This window comes from Astyanax mexicanus, chromosome 22, assembly GCF_023375975.1.
Source record: "Astyanax mexicanus isolate ESR-SI-001 chromosome 22, AstMex3_surface, whole genome shotgun sequence".
In the NCBI taxonomy this organism is placed as follows: domain Eukaryota; kingdom Metazoa; phylum Chordata; class Actinopteri; order Characiformes; family Acestrorhamphidae; genus Astyanax; species Astyanax mexicanus.
This window is the reverse complement of record NC_064429.1, coordinates 29,755,267-29,772,105: the sequence shown is the minus strand read 5'-3', so window position 1 is coordinate 29,772,105 and position 16,839 is coordinate 29,755,267. Positions and strand designations below refer to the sequence as shown.

The window sequence follows — 16,839 nt, the reverse complement described above, 5'->3', positions numbered from 1 at the left end:
GGTACTCATGGCAGTATGGGCAGTGTGCCAAGTCCTGCCGGAAAATGAAATCTAACCGCATCTCCATAAAAGTTGTCAGCAGAGAGAAGCATGAAATGCTGCTGTAAGGTTTTGTGTGAAAACAAAACTGCACTGAATTTAGACTTGATAATAAAACACAGTGGATCAACACCAGCAGATGACATGTCTCTCCAAACCATCACTGATCATCAGTACATTTTACATTTCATTTGTTTTATATATATATATATATATATATATATATATATATATATATATATATATTATCTAGTTATCTAGGCTTCATGTGGGAGTGGCTTGAATTGGATCCATTTCTTTATGTTCTTTGCTGCCCAGAGTCTCCAAGTCTTTACCAGGAGCCGAGTTCAAATACATCAGTATTACATTCCTGTAATGATTAAAGCATTTTATAGAAATAAAATAAAGCCCAGCTGCTCTCATTACTGTTTCTATAGAGGATCGATTGTGCCTTTACGGTTACCTGAGTTCTTGGCAGGATTTCTGGGTCCGCTGGGATTCGGGCCAGGATTTCACACAATACGATCCCGAAGGAGAACACATCCACCTAATGAAAGCACAGAATCAGCCAGCCATCAACAACACCTACAGGAGCATGCTGAGAACAGCCAGGACCAATCATTGTGTAAGACTGGGCTGGGTGCCATGTATATTTTATTTATTTATTTTTTTCCAAATTTCTCCCAATTTAGCTAATTTAGCTACTCAGCTGTATATCCCCTATCACTAGTGATGCCAAAACACCAGGAGGGTGAAGACTAGCACATGCCTCTTCTGATACATGTGAAGTCAGACTCCGCCTCTTTTCTCTGAGTAGCATCACAGCGCACTTAGAGGAAAGCACAGCGACTTGGTTCTGATACATCAGCTCACAGACGCAGCCTTGTGCTGATCCACATCACCCTAGGAGGGATGAGGGATACAAGCTACTCTACCCACCCACCCAGAGAGCAAGGCCAATTGTGTTTTTTCGGGGCTTCGGCAGCTGATGGCAAGCTGCATGACCGGGATTCAAACCAGTGATCTCCCGATCATAGTGGCAGCGATTTAGACTTCTGGACCACTTGGTGCCCCACCGATGGTATGGTGTGTTAAATATGCATTGCAGAATCACATTTAGTGTCCTGTTCTCAGGATAATGTAATGGCTATATTTTGTGTACTGTTATTGTACTGTTATTGTATTGTTATTATTACTGTCACCTTCCGGTCATACGGTTCTCCGCGCAGCATCTCCGGAGCCATCCAGAAGGCCGAGCCGACGAGTGACAATTTCCTGTCTTTGGCAGGAAGTTCTACGACCTCCCTGGCCAGGCCGAAGTCCGTCACCAGCGCCTCTCTGCCTCTGGGAGTCACCCTTATCAGACAGTTCTGTATAAATTAATCACAGACAGGGTAAATATAGCAGCTACTTTTCTCTTGAAACTTGGAAAACAATTTAGATTACATTAATAATGGTATATATTTGATTTTTTGCACAAGGAGTTGCATAAAGTTATCCAAAAGCAGTGTGTAAGATTAGTGGAGGAGAACATGATGCCAAGATGCATGAAAACTATGATTAAAACCAGGATTATTCCACTAAATATTGATTTCTTAACTCTTAAAACTTTATGAATATGAACTTGTTTTCTTTGCATTATTTGAGGTCTGAAAGCTCTGCATCTTTTTGTTATTTCAGACATTTCTCATTGTCTGCAAATACATGCTCTAAATGACAATATTTTATTTGGAATTTGGGAGAAATGTTGTCTGTAGTTTATAGAATAAAACAACAATGTTCATTTTAGTTAAACATACCTATAAATAGCAAAGATTATAGAGAATTATTTTTTCAGCAATAGCTGAAAGTTATTATAAACTATCTAGTTAGTTAAATAAACTATCTGTGCACTTTTAAAGCTCTCAGTGCCTCATATTAAATGTCAGGGCTCTCCTCAGAATTCTACCAATGTATTGTGGAGCTACTTTGATTTCTTTGCGTGCACAAATCTATGCCCCTATCACTAGCATTGTAAGCGTGTTGGGAGCATCAGCTAAAAGTGCTTTATTTGGGAATACTGGGGGTGAATGGAGGTGGGCTTTTGGACAAAAGTTTGTACTTGTTATCATGTTTCACTACAACCCACGTCCATTTCACAACGGATTTCTCCTTTAAGCTCTGATTTACCAAACCAGGTGCTGTTATGAATAATACTAGACTTCCATGAGGAGAGCTTTGGAGTAAATAGTTTTAATAGTAAATTACTGTGTTGTTGATAAAAACTTATTATAGTGATGAAATAATACAGCCACTCCTTTAAATTTTATTCTTTGTTTTACACATTATATAACTTTTTTTGGACAATTTATGTGACTCAAAACAAGACTTTCGGTAAAGACTAATGGTTTAGTTCTAATTAAATACTCTTATTAATGTCAGTTGAAAAAAAAAAACAAATTGGTTCCAGCAGATGGCAGTGTAACCCTAAAAGTCCACAGTTCTCCTTCCCATCCACTGTCTCTCTTTCTCACACACACACACACACACACACACACACACACACACACACATATATATATATATATATATATATATATATATATATATATATATATATATATATATATATACATTTAAGCAAGGCGTAAAATAAGGCTTCTTTATAAAGGGTTTATAAATAGTTTACAAAATATTTTATGGCTATTAATTAGATTATAAACCAATTATAAGCAGTTACAACACATGCATAGAAAGGGCAACAGTGGGTAGCCATGTGTCGGCATTAATATTTCTGTTAATTTTATCATTTTACTATAATAACATATCAAACGACTAAACAGACTTTTTATATTATTTTATTAGCTATATTCAAGTTATTTTCTTTATTTTTGTTTGTGTTATAAGTGCTTATTACGTTTTTTAAAGTATTTACAACTAACCAGTATTGAACTCCTTTATAAACAGTTTATAAACCCTTTATAAAGGAGCCTTATTTTAAAAGCGTTATCAAACAGGATGATCACATTCAATTGACAGTGAATAGTGTTTAGAACAATAAATGTATTGAGGACTACCTTTAAAATGATTTTACAGTGGGATAAAAACTCATAAATCAATTTTTATCTACACCAGAATATATAAAAAAAAAGCCTCATGTCAATGGAAATTCAATGTCAATGGTTTTTGATTGGCCGTTCTTGATTACTTAATTAAATTCACTGATTTAAGTGTAAGTAATGTACTGTTTCTGTACTTTCTGCTGAGAGTCTCTGATGGATCTAACAGATCTCCCAGACTCTCTTTAAAGGTCTGGTTCAATGAGGTCTGCCGTCAGCACCCTGCAGCCGGTGTGAATTATTCATGTGTGACCCTGTGCTGCTCCAAACAGTCTGAACTGACCAGCGCTGCTCTGCTCAGTCCTCACAGCTTCTGGCGCCACAGTGCAACTTAATAGCTTTCATTTCTCACTGTTTCTATATCGTCCATGAGCTGAACGTCTAGACACTTCCTTTACCTTCTCTTTCTGAGAGACAGTGGGACAGTGGACAGACGGACGGATGGGACATTCAATTTCTGAAGTTAGAAATACATCCTATAGTGCATTGCTACTCAGACTGAACAGTGATGCAGCGGGTGGTAATGATCAGGACTGGCAGCGTCTGGCTGGAATTGTCCACCCAAACAAAAAACGACTGAGGCAGAAATCCACTCTACACATCCACATTCAAAAAAAGAGACCCCACAGACACATAATGACATTTTGGATACTTCTATTGGTTTATTGCTCATTAATTCTTAGAATTTGGAATTATGGACATTTAATTTGGTCCACCCATGACATTTTGGATATTTCTATTGGTCCATTAATAAAGAAATTTGGAAGAAATTTTGAAGTTGTGGACATTTCTATTGGTCAATTTCTCTGGATTTTCATGGAATATGGAATTATGGACTCATCCATTGGTCCATTCATCAAGAAATGTTGGAATTTTGTCTCTTTCTAGTAGATGAAAAGACATTTTAAACATTTTAAACAGACCAATAGAAATGTTTAAACATGTTATTTGGATTCCAACTCCAAAAAATACACTAGTCTCTTTCGTCTAATTTCATCTATTTTTCAAGAAATGTTGGAATTAGTAATTATGGAAATTTTTACTAGTCCAGTCCTCAAGAAATGTTGAAATTTTGGACGTTTTTATTGGTTGATTCAGCTGTAAACACCTCTCTTAAGAATTCCGTATCAAAAGTGTAATGAGGTGCTGCAGACACTGCTAAGAGTTTTGGGGAGCTGCAGTCATGTCTGAGACGGGTTATGTAAGAGCCACTGGGACATTTGAGGTAAAAAGTGCTGATGAATGGAGCAGAGCATGAGCATGAGCTCAGCATCTGGTCTGCATTAGCTTCTCCATCATAAGCGTTTCTGTTTCTCCGTCTCCACATGCAGCGGCCTCTGATTATACCAGTATCTGGGGAGTGCTCCAGCCCAGAAACCTCACAAACACTAAAATTAGCATCCAGACCAAATCCTGCACTGGTTTATACAGCGCTGAGGAGGAGAGGACGGGTGGAGTTAGCTGAAGAATGGTAGCAGTTTCCTCAGCGAGATGCTAAATGCTATGGGAAAAAAATACAGGGTTTATGTGCTGATTAATGGAAGCAAACTGCGGATAAATAGCATGATGTAATTTTATATAATGTTGACTGTTATCTGCTCCTGTTGAATGTAAAAAAAAAATAAATAAATAACATGTTTCTCTGAACGTAATTAATAAACAGAAAACCTATTGACTGGTAAGATGCATAAAAAAGTTATTAAGATCAGTTCTGAACTAACTGCCCAGTGCCTTCTCTTCTAATCAGAGTCCAATAAGTTGGAAAACATATATTTGCATTCATTTTACGGCTGAAAGTGTGTTCACAAACATCTGAACATAAATTGTACAAAAGATTTAAGGAAGAACAAATAAAACTTTATCCTTTAATGATTTAGGACATTTCTGTTGTTCTATAAATCATGAAATTGTTGGTATTTTTATACTTTTGTATCCACTCAGTGTATTTTTTTGGAGTTTGAATCCAAATAACCTTTTTAAACATTTCTATTGATGTGTTTAAAATGTCTATTCATCTACTCTATTGGCCTGTTCATCATGAAAGTTTCATCATTTCTATTGATACACTTATAATAAAAGTTTTTGGAATTAAGGAGTCTAAGCATTTATAATAATACACTCATTTAGCCTTTTTTAATTTGGATTTTTTTAGCAAATTTTGGAATTTAGAACAGTCCTAGATATTTTTCAATGTCAGCTTTCTATATTGGTCCATTTATCTATTGGCTTGTTCATGTTCATGCATTTTGAATTTTGCAGAACATTTTACTATTCTCATATTGATCTACCTCATAAATGATGGATTTGAGATTTTTCAATTTCATTATGAAATTTAGAATTTTTGACATTTCCTGTATGTTAGTCCATTCAAAATGCATTTAACCCTTTCTTTTAATCCATTTGAACCATTTCAATTGGTTGATAAGCAGTGTAAAGAACTGGCAGATTCAAAAAACATAAAAGACAAAAATTGACACAAAATTGTCAAATATTTTACACAGATTAAGATTTATAAGGATATATGGTGTCTTCATGGTGGTCTTTTGGTGGTGCATTTACCACAACATGCTCTAGTTCTGCTGGACACTGAGACAGGTGGGTGCTAGTGTTTTGGAATTGGCTAGTATTGCCAGTATTTTCAGAGTAAAATGCAGCAGTTGGTCTTGGAGGAGTGTGTGTGTGTGTGTGTGTGTGTGTGTGTGTGTATGTGAGCTGAGCGATCAGTAATCCTGTTGCTCTATTGTTCATGTCTAAACGGCTGACAAATGGGTCTGAGATGCCAAACACGGCCAGAGTAAACACTGAGAGACTGGGTGGGTGTCTGAGGCCGGCCTGTGCTCTCATTATGCATTATGCATCTATCAGTGGATGTGGGAACTGTGTGTGTGTGTGTGTGTGTGTGTGTGTGTGTGTGTGGGCGTAAGTGTATTAGCATCAGAATGGGCCGGCCTTGTTTCTGCAGCTCTCCTCCCCATCACTACAGGCTTGGTGAGCACTTGTGTGAATCCTGGCAACTAATGACCTTCTTCCTCTTTGTGTGTGTGTGTGTGTGTGTGTGTGTGTGTGTTCACGCCCATGTCTGGTCCACTGCACCTACACAAGTTGTACAGGTTTCCACTATAAACAAAATCTAAATAACCCAATTAAAAGTCAAGTTAAACTAGTTTTTAATTATCCTAATATACGTATTAGTTTTTTGATAGTTATCACAATTTTAGGTTATGACTGATTTTGATTAAAGCAATAATACACTCGAGGTTCGTGCTATAACGTGCTGTAACACGCTATAATGTGCCTACGACCGCAGCAGAGCAGTGCCAATATTACAGGTTATAGCAGGAACCTTGAGTGTGTTATTGCGATTACACCACAGTTCCTTTTTATCACTGTTTATTGAAAGATTTTGAGTTAAAGAGGACGTAAAAAATACGATCTGTTTGGTTATAAACACTCCGCGAGTTAAAATAGTTCCATTTATGCTCTGTTTGTAGCTGCGCTGTTTGGTTTGTAAGCGCTGCATTGTTGCTAGGTTATCTGTATGTGGAGGACTAATACATGGAGAGCTTCGGTTACAGTTACAGTGCATTATCGGCTGATAATGGCACTCATAGAACGCCTCTCAGCCAATCACATTGCAGGGTCGGAACTAAGTGTGGTATAATATTGTACTGTATAACTGATAGCTCTAAAGGTACTAAAATCTGATGGATCTTCTTCATATATCATGGCTACTGCACAAGTTATAAAATTTGTTTTTAATGACGTAGATTATTAGTGCTACGAAAGCCTGCTTTTTGTCCTCCAGCCACTAGAGGGAGGCCACGCTCTACCACTCATAATAGGGCTGATTGATTACGCCTGGTTAGTGCCTTTATAAGGACTGCCCACTGTTCAAACACTGATCAGAGTCTTGATTCTGTTCAGATCACACTGAAACACTGAACATAAAAGAAAAGAAAATAAAAGTAAAGAAAAACCATAGTTGTTCTTTCCTGAGACTGCTTTCTTTTGATGTATTTCTGTTTTTTTGTCTCTCTAATTAGTTTCTAAGTAAAAGAAACAGAGTTGGCCTTTCCAACCTTTTCCAGAGCATCTGTCTTTAAGTTATTTGATACAAATCAAGTGCTTGGGGTTTGATCAGCCCTTTCCTTTAGATTGTGTTTTGGTGTCTTTGTCCTCGTTTTCCCACCATTTTTCTTTCTTCTTTGTCTAAATGCGGCCATGTTGTTTCTACTCAAATTAACTACATGTTAAACCTGCCGCCGAAGGCTCACCTGTCTCTCCCACACTCAGCTCTACCTGCAATCACCTAGAAGCCTATCACCAGAGTATTGATTTCACCTGGTCCCCTCAGTTCCCCCTCAACCGAGTATTGCCTGGTTTATTCACTTTATGATGCATTATCCTTGCCTGTTTTGGGTCTCTCTTGGTTACTGTGACCTTGTTTTGTTTTACCCTGATTCTCGCCTTGCCGTGTTTTGACCCCTGGACTGTCTCTCGTTTTTTGGTATGTTTAACCCCTGCTACTGCTGTTTACTGGTATTGACCCCACTTTCTCTGACTACTCTCTGTGTTACCCATTAGAGAATTCAAATACATGTAGCAACTATGCTCATCTTCTATTAGGATTGCTGCCCTTTTACAGTAACCTTTACAAATTCCTCTAAACACTATATTATTCCTCTACATTAATACTAATTTTAACCAGGTCAAGAAGCAATGTTGACTTCTTCGAGTTCAGAGGCTGGATGGTTCATCCAGGGTTCGTACGGTTATTAAAAGCCTGGAAAAGTCATGGAATTTGAAAATAGCAATTTCCAGGCCTGGATAACTGTTAGAAAAAAAAAATACCCAGAAAGTTTTGGAAAAGTCATGGAAATTAGGTCTACAAATTGTTGTGTTTCAGTTTATTGTAATTTGGTTTAAAAACTTTGTGTTTTTTGATTTATTAATGGAGAAAATCTATTTTAAGGTACAAATACGTCAGCTATTAATTCAGTAATTTAGCCCAACACAATGGAGCTCTCAAAACTTGACACACTTTATTATTACACATTGTGTGTCAACATTGCTTTTTTATTAAATTAATTTTAGGCCTACTGTAATCAATTTTAATTATAGTTTTAGTTGATTTTTGGTTTTATTGTCCATGTCTGCACTGATGTTTTAACAATCATGGAAATGTCTTGGTTAAAAACTGTATGAACCCTATTCATCATCACACAGAGAAAACACATATGGATTTTTGGAAAAAGACAATGCTAAACCAAGTTCTGCACACATTCATGCACATAAGGCCGGGCTGCAGCAGAAAAGGGAATAAACTGAACTGAACTGGGCTGACTTATAGGTTCAGCAAGTGATTCCTCGGTTCAGACATTTAGATACAAAACCTTCTTCCTGTATTTACTTTCTTGCTCCGCCCCACACAGATCTGACCAATAAACAGAGTTTGTTAAGATGCAGTTGGAGCTTTAGGAGCTTTTTGAGATTTTTTTTTCTCTGTGAAGCTTACCTTGGAGTTGAGGTCTCTGTGGTAGATGTTTTTATAGTGTAGGTAGATCATTCCTCGTGTGATATCTGAAGCCAGGTCCACTTTCTCTCTCCAGCAGAGAGGAACATCTTTCCTGGCTAGCAGCTCCTCCAGACAGCCTCCACTGACATACTGAAGAAAGAGAGAGAGAAAAAGAGAGAGATAAAGAGAGAGAGAGACAGAGTGTAAGTGTGTGAATATCACTGAAAGGTGTTGAAAAGCAGTGAAAAAGCAGCATTTGTGAGCAGATCACCCATAATCCTCTGCCTTCATACAGTAATTCAACCCTGTCGACTTGATTGTAGGACAGATTTGACCAGCATGAAAAACAGAATACAGAAAAAAACAAATCTCACCTCCAGAATCGGGTACAGCTTGTCCTCTTTCACACAGATCCCCAGATACCTGAAATAACAATCGGAGAGGAGAGCAGGTCAGGAGTGGCCTACATCCTCTTAAATACACTGTGTTCCAAATTATCATGGATTAAAAGTGATATTTTTCTCAGATTTCCCTAAATGGTTAATGCAAATGATAGTCAGTATAATTTTTAAATCATGAAGAAACCCCCCAATGATAGCAATATATATATATTTTTTAAAAAACTAAAATTGTACTGTTCCACATTATTAAGCAGGCCACAGGTTTCAAGCAATATGGGAAAGAAAAAGGTTGTCTCTGTGTCACGGTCTCGCTCTGTTCCCCTGTGTTTCTCCTGTAATTTTTCCGTCATGTGTGTCTAATTTGTAGCTCCGCCCCTCGTTACCTGTCTCCCCAGGTGTTCATTGTTTCATGTTTAGTATAAATAGTACCTGTTAGTCTACATTTGCGGTCGGTCTTTGCACCTTCCTACGTTGTCTGTCTCGTCACGTCTTAGCTGAGTTTTGCCACGTATCCTATTTGCTCTTCTCCACGTTTCTAGTTCTTTGTTTAGTTTGTATTATTTGTTTATATCTCTTGTTTGTTTATATTCCTTGTTTTGTACATATTTACGTATTTATCCTTTGTATATATATCCCTAGCCCTGTTTTGTACTTATCTGTTTAGTTTAGCTCTTTGTTTGTTTTCCCTGTTTGTTTATGTATATATATTTATTCGTTATTCCCCTGTTTGTTTATTTGTTTACTTATTATTCATTAAAGTCTGTCTTACCCGCTTTTACGTCCGCCTCCCGTCTGGTCCCGCGTTACACTCTGTTTCTGAAAAGAGTGAAATAATGCCGTGCAGTGCCTTGAACAAGGCATAATTATCGTAATGTGCTTTTTACGTAATACCAAAGACACACCAACGCCCCGAAATCCACGATACGCAATTGACCGGTGTGCTATAGATTGCTAAAATAGGGACCACTGTATACTGTATAAACTGTAAAACCATGTTTTTTTTTTTTTGCGGTAACTCTTTATAATAACTTTTGTTAATATACCTATACCAAATAACTAATGATTAATAACTGTTATTTTACACGTTTTAAGAAACTAAAAAGTTGCAAATATATTTGTAAATACTAATGAACACACTGGCAACATAAAGTTAAAGCTGCAATTGATAAACATTTGTTAGGTTTGAAATTCTTATTAACTTGTGATTTATTAATGTTAAAATTCTGATGAGCTAATAATTTGTTAACATTTGTCATGTGTAAACATTTGGTAACATATATTCGGGGGGGGGGGGGGGGGGCACATTTGCTAAAAAAAAGATCAAAGCCAACCCTATAGTGACTTAAAACGACATTTGCGGAATTACAGTTAATTACAAAAAAACGAAATATATTTTTTTATACTTCTGTTTATTATTAGTTAAATCCAACCAAAGGTGACTTTACAACCTAAACATATTACTCCACATTATATTTACTGTTAGAAAAAAAGATGAGTGCAATGTCCGAAATATATACATATGACAAAAACTGATCAGTTATCACATGATATTTAAAGTAATATAACAGATTTGGTTATTATTAAAATTATTATTAGTATTATTATGTATTGGCATATCAATTCTGTTGTATACGTACATTTTCTACACTCTTAGCATTGGGTCCTGTGTTTTTATTTATTTTTTCTACTAGAAGCACTTTTTACGATGGTGTTCTTTTATTAAAAGAATGTAACTTTACGTTTCATTGAGATTTTTGGCAGCAGTTAATAAAAATGTTAGATAACCCAAACCCTCCCAGTCTGTTAGAAGTACAAGATATTATGCAAAAGTCGTTTTTTATTGCAGTATATTATCATTGTTGCGATTCATTGCTCTCATCCCTGACCTCGTGTGTAAAGCAGGTGTTGCGCTGAATTCAGCACCCGCGACCAGGAAAAACACCCTCTCTCGGGAGCGCGGACCCACGTCTTCTTGGCTTTAACTTTACTTAGAAAATAAAAATACCCAAGATACTGTTCTAAGCTACACTGACTCTTAAGAGGGGGTGCTTTTCATGGCGGGGGTGCAGATTTTGGCGTGCTTTCAAAATAAAAGTTTATTTTAAAACAATTTCTGCTCTTTCTGCGATATCTTTTTGGGAGAGGACAAATCCACCCATGAGAGTTCTCTATAGGTCAGGATATTTCACACAGAGCTATTTATAAATCACTTTCCGAATCAGTGTGATGTTAAAGATCTAACAGCCTGGGTAAGATTACAGGTGCGTCTGGCGTCCAGGTAACTCCAGAGCTGTGACTGCTTATATCTGAGAGTTCTTACGCACACAGCTCTCTGATAAGCGCCGTGTCCTTTCCTTTCATTACGTAATAAATCAGTCCACACTCAGATTGCTTAGACAAATATCATGCCTCGTGGTGTCATATTGCATCAGACTGTACTCCAACACTGCTGGACGTCACAGGACTGTGTTTGTTCATACAGTTTATATCATCTCACAGGTAACGGAAACCCGTGTTTTCCATGGATCACAGTCATCAACTGTGTTTTGATTATGTTTCTACGTTTCTACGAGATTAAGAGCAGATTTTTCTTTTTTTTTCCCTACATTGTAAATGAAAAGTGAAGTGATTCAGACTATGAAGGAACACATAAGGGATCATTTAGTAACTTAAAAGTGTTAAACAACCCAAAATATGTTCAACTCTGAAGAACTTATCCTGTGCAACAGAGGAAACTCTTGCTCTTTCTTACCTGAAGCAGTCCTGATGAGTGCCAGTTCAAGTTCAAGAGCAACTGCACTTGAGGATACTTTCAAAGCTCTTGAAATGTTTCGTATGTTTCGACTGATCTTCATTTCTTTAAGTCATTCTTTTCTTGACTAAGTTAAGTAGATCTTGTTAAAATATGGATTAGAACATTACTCAAATAGAGCTATTATTCACTGTATACCTGTAATTCTACCTTTTCACAACTTTACAACTGATGCTCTCAAACACTTTATTAAGAGGCAAAAAAATTCAAGTAATTAACTCTTGATGAGTTTAAAAAAATATTGTCATTTAGAACATTTATTTGCAGAAAATGAAAAATGTCTGAAATAACAAAAAAGATGCAGAGCTTTCAGACTTTTAAAGCTTTTAAAAGTTACAAAATCAATATTTGGTGGAATAACCCTGATTTTTAATCACAGTTTTCATGCATCTTGGCATCATGTTCTCCTCCACCAGTCTTACACACTGCTTTTGGATAACTTTATGCTGCTTTACTCCTGGTGCAAAAATTCAAGCAGTTCTGTTTGGTTTGATGGCTTGTGATCATCCATCTTCCTCTTGATTATATTTCAGAGGTTTTCAATTTGGTAAAATCAGAGAAACGTATTATTTTTATGTGTTTTCTTTCTTTTTTTTTACAGAGATTTATGTACAATATGAGCCAATTTGGGATTTTTGGCTGTTGAAGCAGAGGCATTATTAATGAGGAGACATTTGCATTTCTTCTATTGTTGGGAAGAGTAATTCATTTTTAATCCAAAAATAAAAAGCAAATACAGATCACACTGGCTTCTGAAGTGAGAGAGGCATGTGGATTGAAGCGATAGAGTAATATAAAAGGATTCTACACTAATATGGTTATTATGGGTTATGCACATGGTTTCTTGCAGCTCCACCAAAGTTACATAGTGCAGAGCCTCCATTCTTCCACCATTGGTGCATCAATGTGATTCTTATTCCTTTAGTTAACTGGTAGATCGATGGCTACAGCCAGAGTTAGTATAATTGCTGGTAGAGAGAGAAACCTGGTTGAGAGCTACCTGACTATATTGGGGTGAGAGAGTTTCTGTAACAGGCTGATCTCCCTCACGATGCTGTCCTGATCCACGTCATTCTTATAGATCTTCACCACCATCACCTTCCGCGTGCTGTTGTGCATCACCTAAAAACAGACACATCACACACAAGACAGATCAGAACACAAGAACACGAGAAAATGAATCGCAACCCTATTTTAAGCACATTTTTCAGACTATAAGGTACACAGGATTATAACGTTCATTGAGCGACACTATTTAGGATGCCTACATCGGAGTGAGCAAGGGTGCTGCCATGTTTGCCTTCTAATGGGGAAGCGCCTAAGTAAACAAAACTGTAATTCTTAAAAAACACATTTTCGTTCAAAATTTAAACGAGTGCTGGATGTTAATCTACACAGATTTCTCTCATGAAAACTGTTTATTTGGGTGAGAAAAGTGCTTCCATTTCCAATATTTTGTGTTTTTAAGGGTGAGTTTTCAGTGAAGTTTTTCCAGCACTAAGGCTGGGTGCAGCAGCATTAGCATTAGCTGCTAACTGCAGTGCTAGCTGGACATAAATGCTGCCCAATTGCATTTGACTGAGTAACCCAGGGCGCTATCAGCTAGCGGTTCGTCCCACGTAGCTTGTTTTAACATGGCAAACACACAGACTACAGTCTAATAATACTCACCTCTAAACAGCAAAAGTGCTAGCGCTATGGCTGTGGTTAGCGGCTAATGCTAATGCTGCTGCACCCAGCTTTAGTGCTGGAGAAACTTCAGTGAAAACTCACCCTTATAATGCTGTACTTCAGCAGAGTGACTTTACTGCTTCTTAATACCTAACTGGGAGAATTCATGCATAAGGAGCACTGGATTATAAGGGGCACTGTTGATTTTTGGGAAAATTAACGATTTAAGTTTTATTTATTTATTTATTTATTTATTAAGTTTTATGAGAAAATAACCAGCATTGTATCCCGTCACTTTTGCCATATCAAACAGAAGCTAAAAAAACATTGCATTAAAGTGTGGAATATCTATGTTTGGATTCCCCTGCTTTGAATATAGATTAGGCATATATATATTTGCTTTATGTATCTATAGCATGGACATTCCGTGCCAGATGCCGCCAGTCACGATCAATCATTATCACCTACTGCACTACTGTTCACTGTGAGTGGTAATTATGTGTTATGTGTTAGGACAATGTAGAGAGCATGGTGGCCTGTGTTCACAAGAACCTGTATATTGCTATCCCATGACTTTTGGCAAGTCAGCGTAAAATTTCACATAAGAGTATAATTAGTTTCCATATAGAGTCATAACGCGAATAAACTTGTTCTGATGTTAAACTAAGGGGTTAAAGGGTTATATAATCCGAGCAGCCGGGGGTCGATAGGGGGGGGCAGGGGGGGCAGCAGTAAACCAGGTTGTAGCCACAGGGCTGCTTCATGCTGACCCTGCTGTGGTCCAAATTAGCAGAACACAAAGCACACACTGTTGAGCAGCATCAGAGTGCGTGCAGAAACACACACACACACACACACACACACAGATACACACACACACACACGCATATATTCTCCTACACACAAACACCCACTAGCTGACTCATGCTATGATATCATGCATGATGAAAATCAGGCCACAGAAAAACGACACAAGCTGGAGATTTGGAGAAGTTTCCATTTGATGCAAATCCAAGCCAAAGACATTTTATATCTATATTTATATTTGGTAGAATTCATACATACGAAAAAATAAAAATTAACAAAAAATAAAGGATTTTAAGTGCTCCGTATTTAAAATATATAATCCGTAGTTAAAAAATATGGTATATAGAAAAAGCATATGCAATTGCATCACAATTAAAAAAATGTACGCTGAGTGTGTGTGTGTGTGTGTGTGTGCGGGAGGGTGGACTGTGGAACACAGCATCATGTATGTTTTTTTAAGGGTGTTTTCACACCAGAACTATTTAGTCCGGTTAAAAAGGACTTGTTTGTTTGGACATTTCTATTTTCTAGGAATTGTGATAAATATTGCTTAATTTTATTAAAATATAATTGAATCATTACATTACTGATCAGTTGATTTGCATTTGTGAAATTTAATATCTCAATATCTTAATCAGAAACACTGTAACAATAATTATTCTCATCACGTGTGCACTTTAGATAACAAAAATGCATTTAGATGAATTTAGAGCTTGTGTGTGTGTGTGTGTGTGTGTGTGTGTGTGTGTGTGTGTGTGTGTGTGTGTGTTTGTGTGTGTGCGCGTGTGTGTGGGCGGACTGTGGAACACAGCATCACAAATGATTCTAAGGGTTCTTTTTTATTTTTTTTACACCAGAACTATTTAGCCCAGTTAAAACAGACTCTGGGTCGTTTGCACTCTTGTTGCGTTGGTCCATTTTGGCAGGTGTTGAAAACAGTAATCACACTTGAGTCTAATAGACTTCAGAGTTCTTTACAGTTGTTCTTTTGTTTGTGATGAGAAATTAATCCTTCCTCGATCTGACCCAACTATTATATATATACAGCTCTGTAAAAAATTAAGAAACCACTTCAGCTTCTGAATCAGTTTCTCTGATGTTGCTATTTATCGGTTTATGTTTGAGTAAAATGAACATTGTCGTTTAGAGCATTTATTTGCAGAAAATGAGAAATAGCTAAAAGAACAAAAAAGATGATGAGCTTTCAGACCACAAAAAGTTCATATTCATAAAGTTTTAAGAGTTTAAGAGTTCAATATTTGTTGAAATAACCCTGTTTTTTAATTACAGTTTTCATGCATCTTGGCATCATGTTCTCCTCCACCAGTCTTACACACTGCTTTTGGATAACTTTATGCCTGCACTCCTGGTGCAAAAATTCAAGCAGTTCAGTTTGGTTTGATGGCTTGTGATCATCCATCTTCCTCTTGATTTTATTCCAGAGGTTTTTAATTTGGTAAAATCTTAGAAACTCATCATATATATATGTACATATTGCTGCTCCCTCCCCTGTCACTCTGTCACACTCAGCGTGACTTTAGTTTTCACCCGTTCTTGTTTTTCCGACAGTTTTTATCTCCTTATAAGGGCGTTTTTTCCTGGTCGTGTCCCAATTCACTAGCCAGGGCAGTGACCCTGACTAGGATCCGGCGTGAGAAGCGGTGTGTTTATTTATTTAGTTTTTCCTTTCTTCCTGGGTTTACCTGCTTTGAGATCAACTGTTCTCCAATTGGGTTCAACAACCCTCTGGGCTGGAGAGCTACTAATCTGTAGCCCTCCATCCCATTACACTTCATTTTCCATTATCTGGCCTGCTGCCGAGCCCTGCTGTTCACACTAGTCTGGAACACAGGACCTTCTTCCTGTGTTTACTTTGTAGCTCCGCCCCACACACAGCTCTAACCAATAAGCAAAGACCACATGCTCACATGGTTGTTGCACTTGGTGAGATTTTTCTTGTGTGAAACCAAACCAAACACGCTGAGAAACGAACAACAAATGTGAACTACAAGTGTGAAAACACCCTAAAAGTCTTTACCTTGTACACTTTAGAGAAGAATCCGCTGCCGATCAGCTCGTGGCTGAAGTTTTCCCAGAATTCCAGCTTCCGGACAGCCGTGCGAAGCTTCTGCCAGCGGTCCACGTGGTAGTACGTGTCCGACGACTCGCCGTACAGCGTGGGGCTGGTGGGCTCAGACGACACGTCCACCTCACACATCCTGGGGATCTCAGCTACGAAAACACAGAAGATTTCGAGCCTTAGAGTCGAGTTAATAGATCACAGCACTATTTAAGTGCAATTATATAATAACATATATCTCATATTCATCATAGCATAATTTAGATTTCGTTTTAATTAGGAGTCTGCACCTTCGCTGTTGGTTTCAATGCCAAAAAATGGTAAATTTAACCTTCATTCAATTATTATAAAACCCAAAACACTTGCAGCAGGTTGATATGTACACCATGGATTTGTGTGTGTGTTTGTGTGTGTGT

General features: G+C 37.4%; 1 protein-coding gene across 2 annotated transcripts in view; it reads right to left on the bottom strand.

Annotated features, from left to right (window-relative positions):
* The window catches only part of zgc:162952 (PKc_LIMK_like_unk domain-containing protein), a 49,558-nt gene that overhangs the window by 8,987 nt on the left and 23,732 nt on the right, over positions 1 to 16,839 (bottom strand). For both annotated transcript variants that reach the window (XM_022667467.2, XM_022667469.2), the window contains 6 exons: positions 16,382 to 16,575; positions 12,866 to 12,987; positions 9,027 to 9,075; positions 8,653 to 8,802; positions 1,242 to 1,409; positions 503 to 586 (listed from right to left, as the gene is read on the bottom strand). In XM_022667467.2, coding sequence (XP_022523188.1) covers positions 503 to 586; positions 1,242 to 1,409; positions 8,653 to 8,802; positions 9,027 to 9,075; positions 12,866 to 12,987; positions 16,382 to 16,575 — 767 coding nt within the window. The remainder of the gene's footprint in view (positions 1 to 502; positions 587 to 1,241; positions 1,410 to 8,652; positions 8,803 to 9,026; positions 9,076 to 12,865; positions 12,988 to 16,381; positions 16,576 to 16,839) is intronic.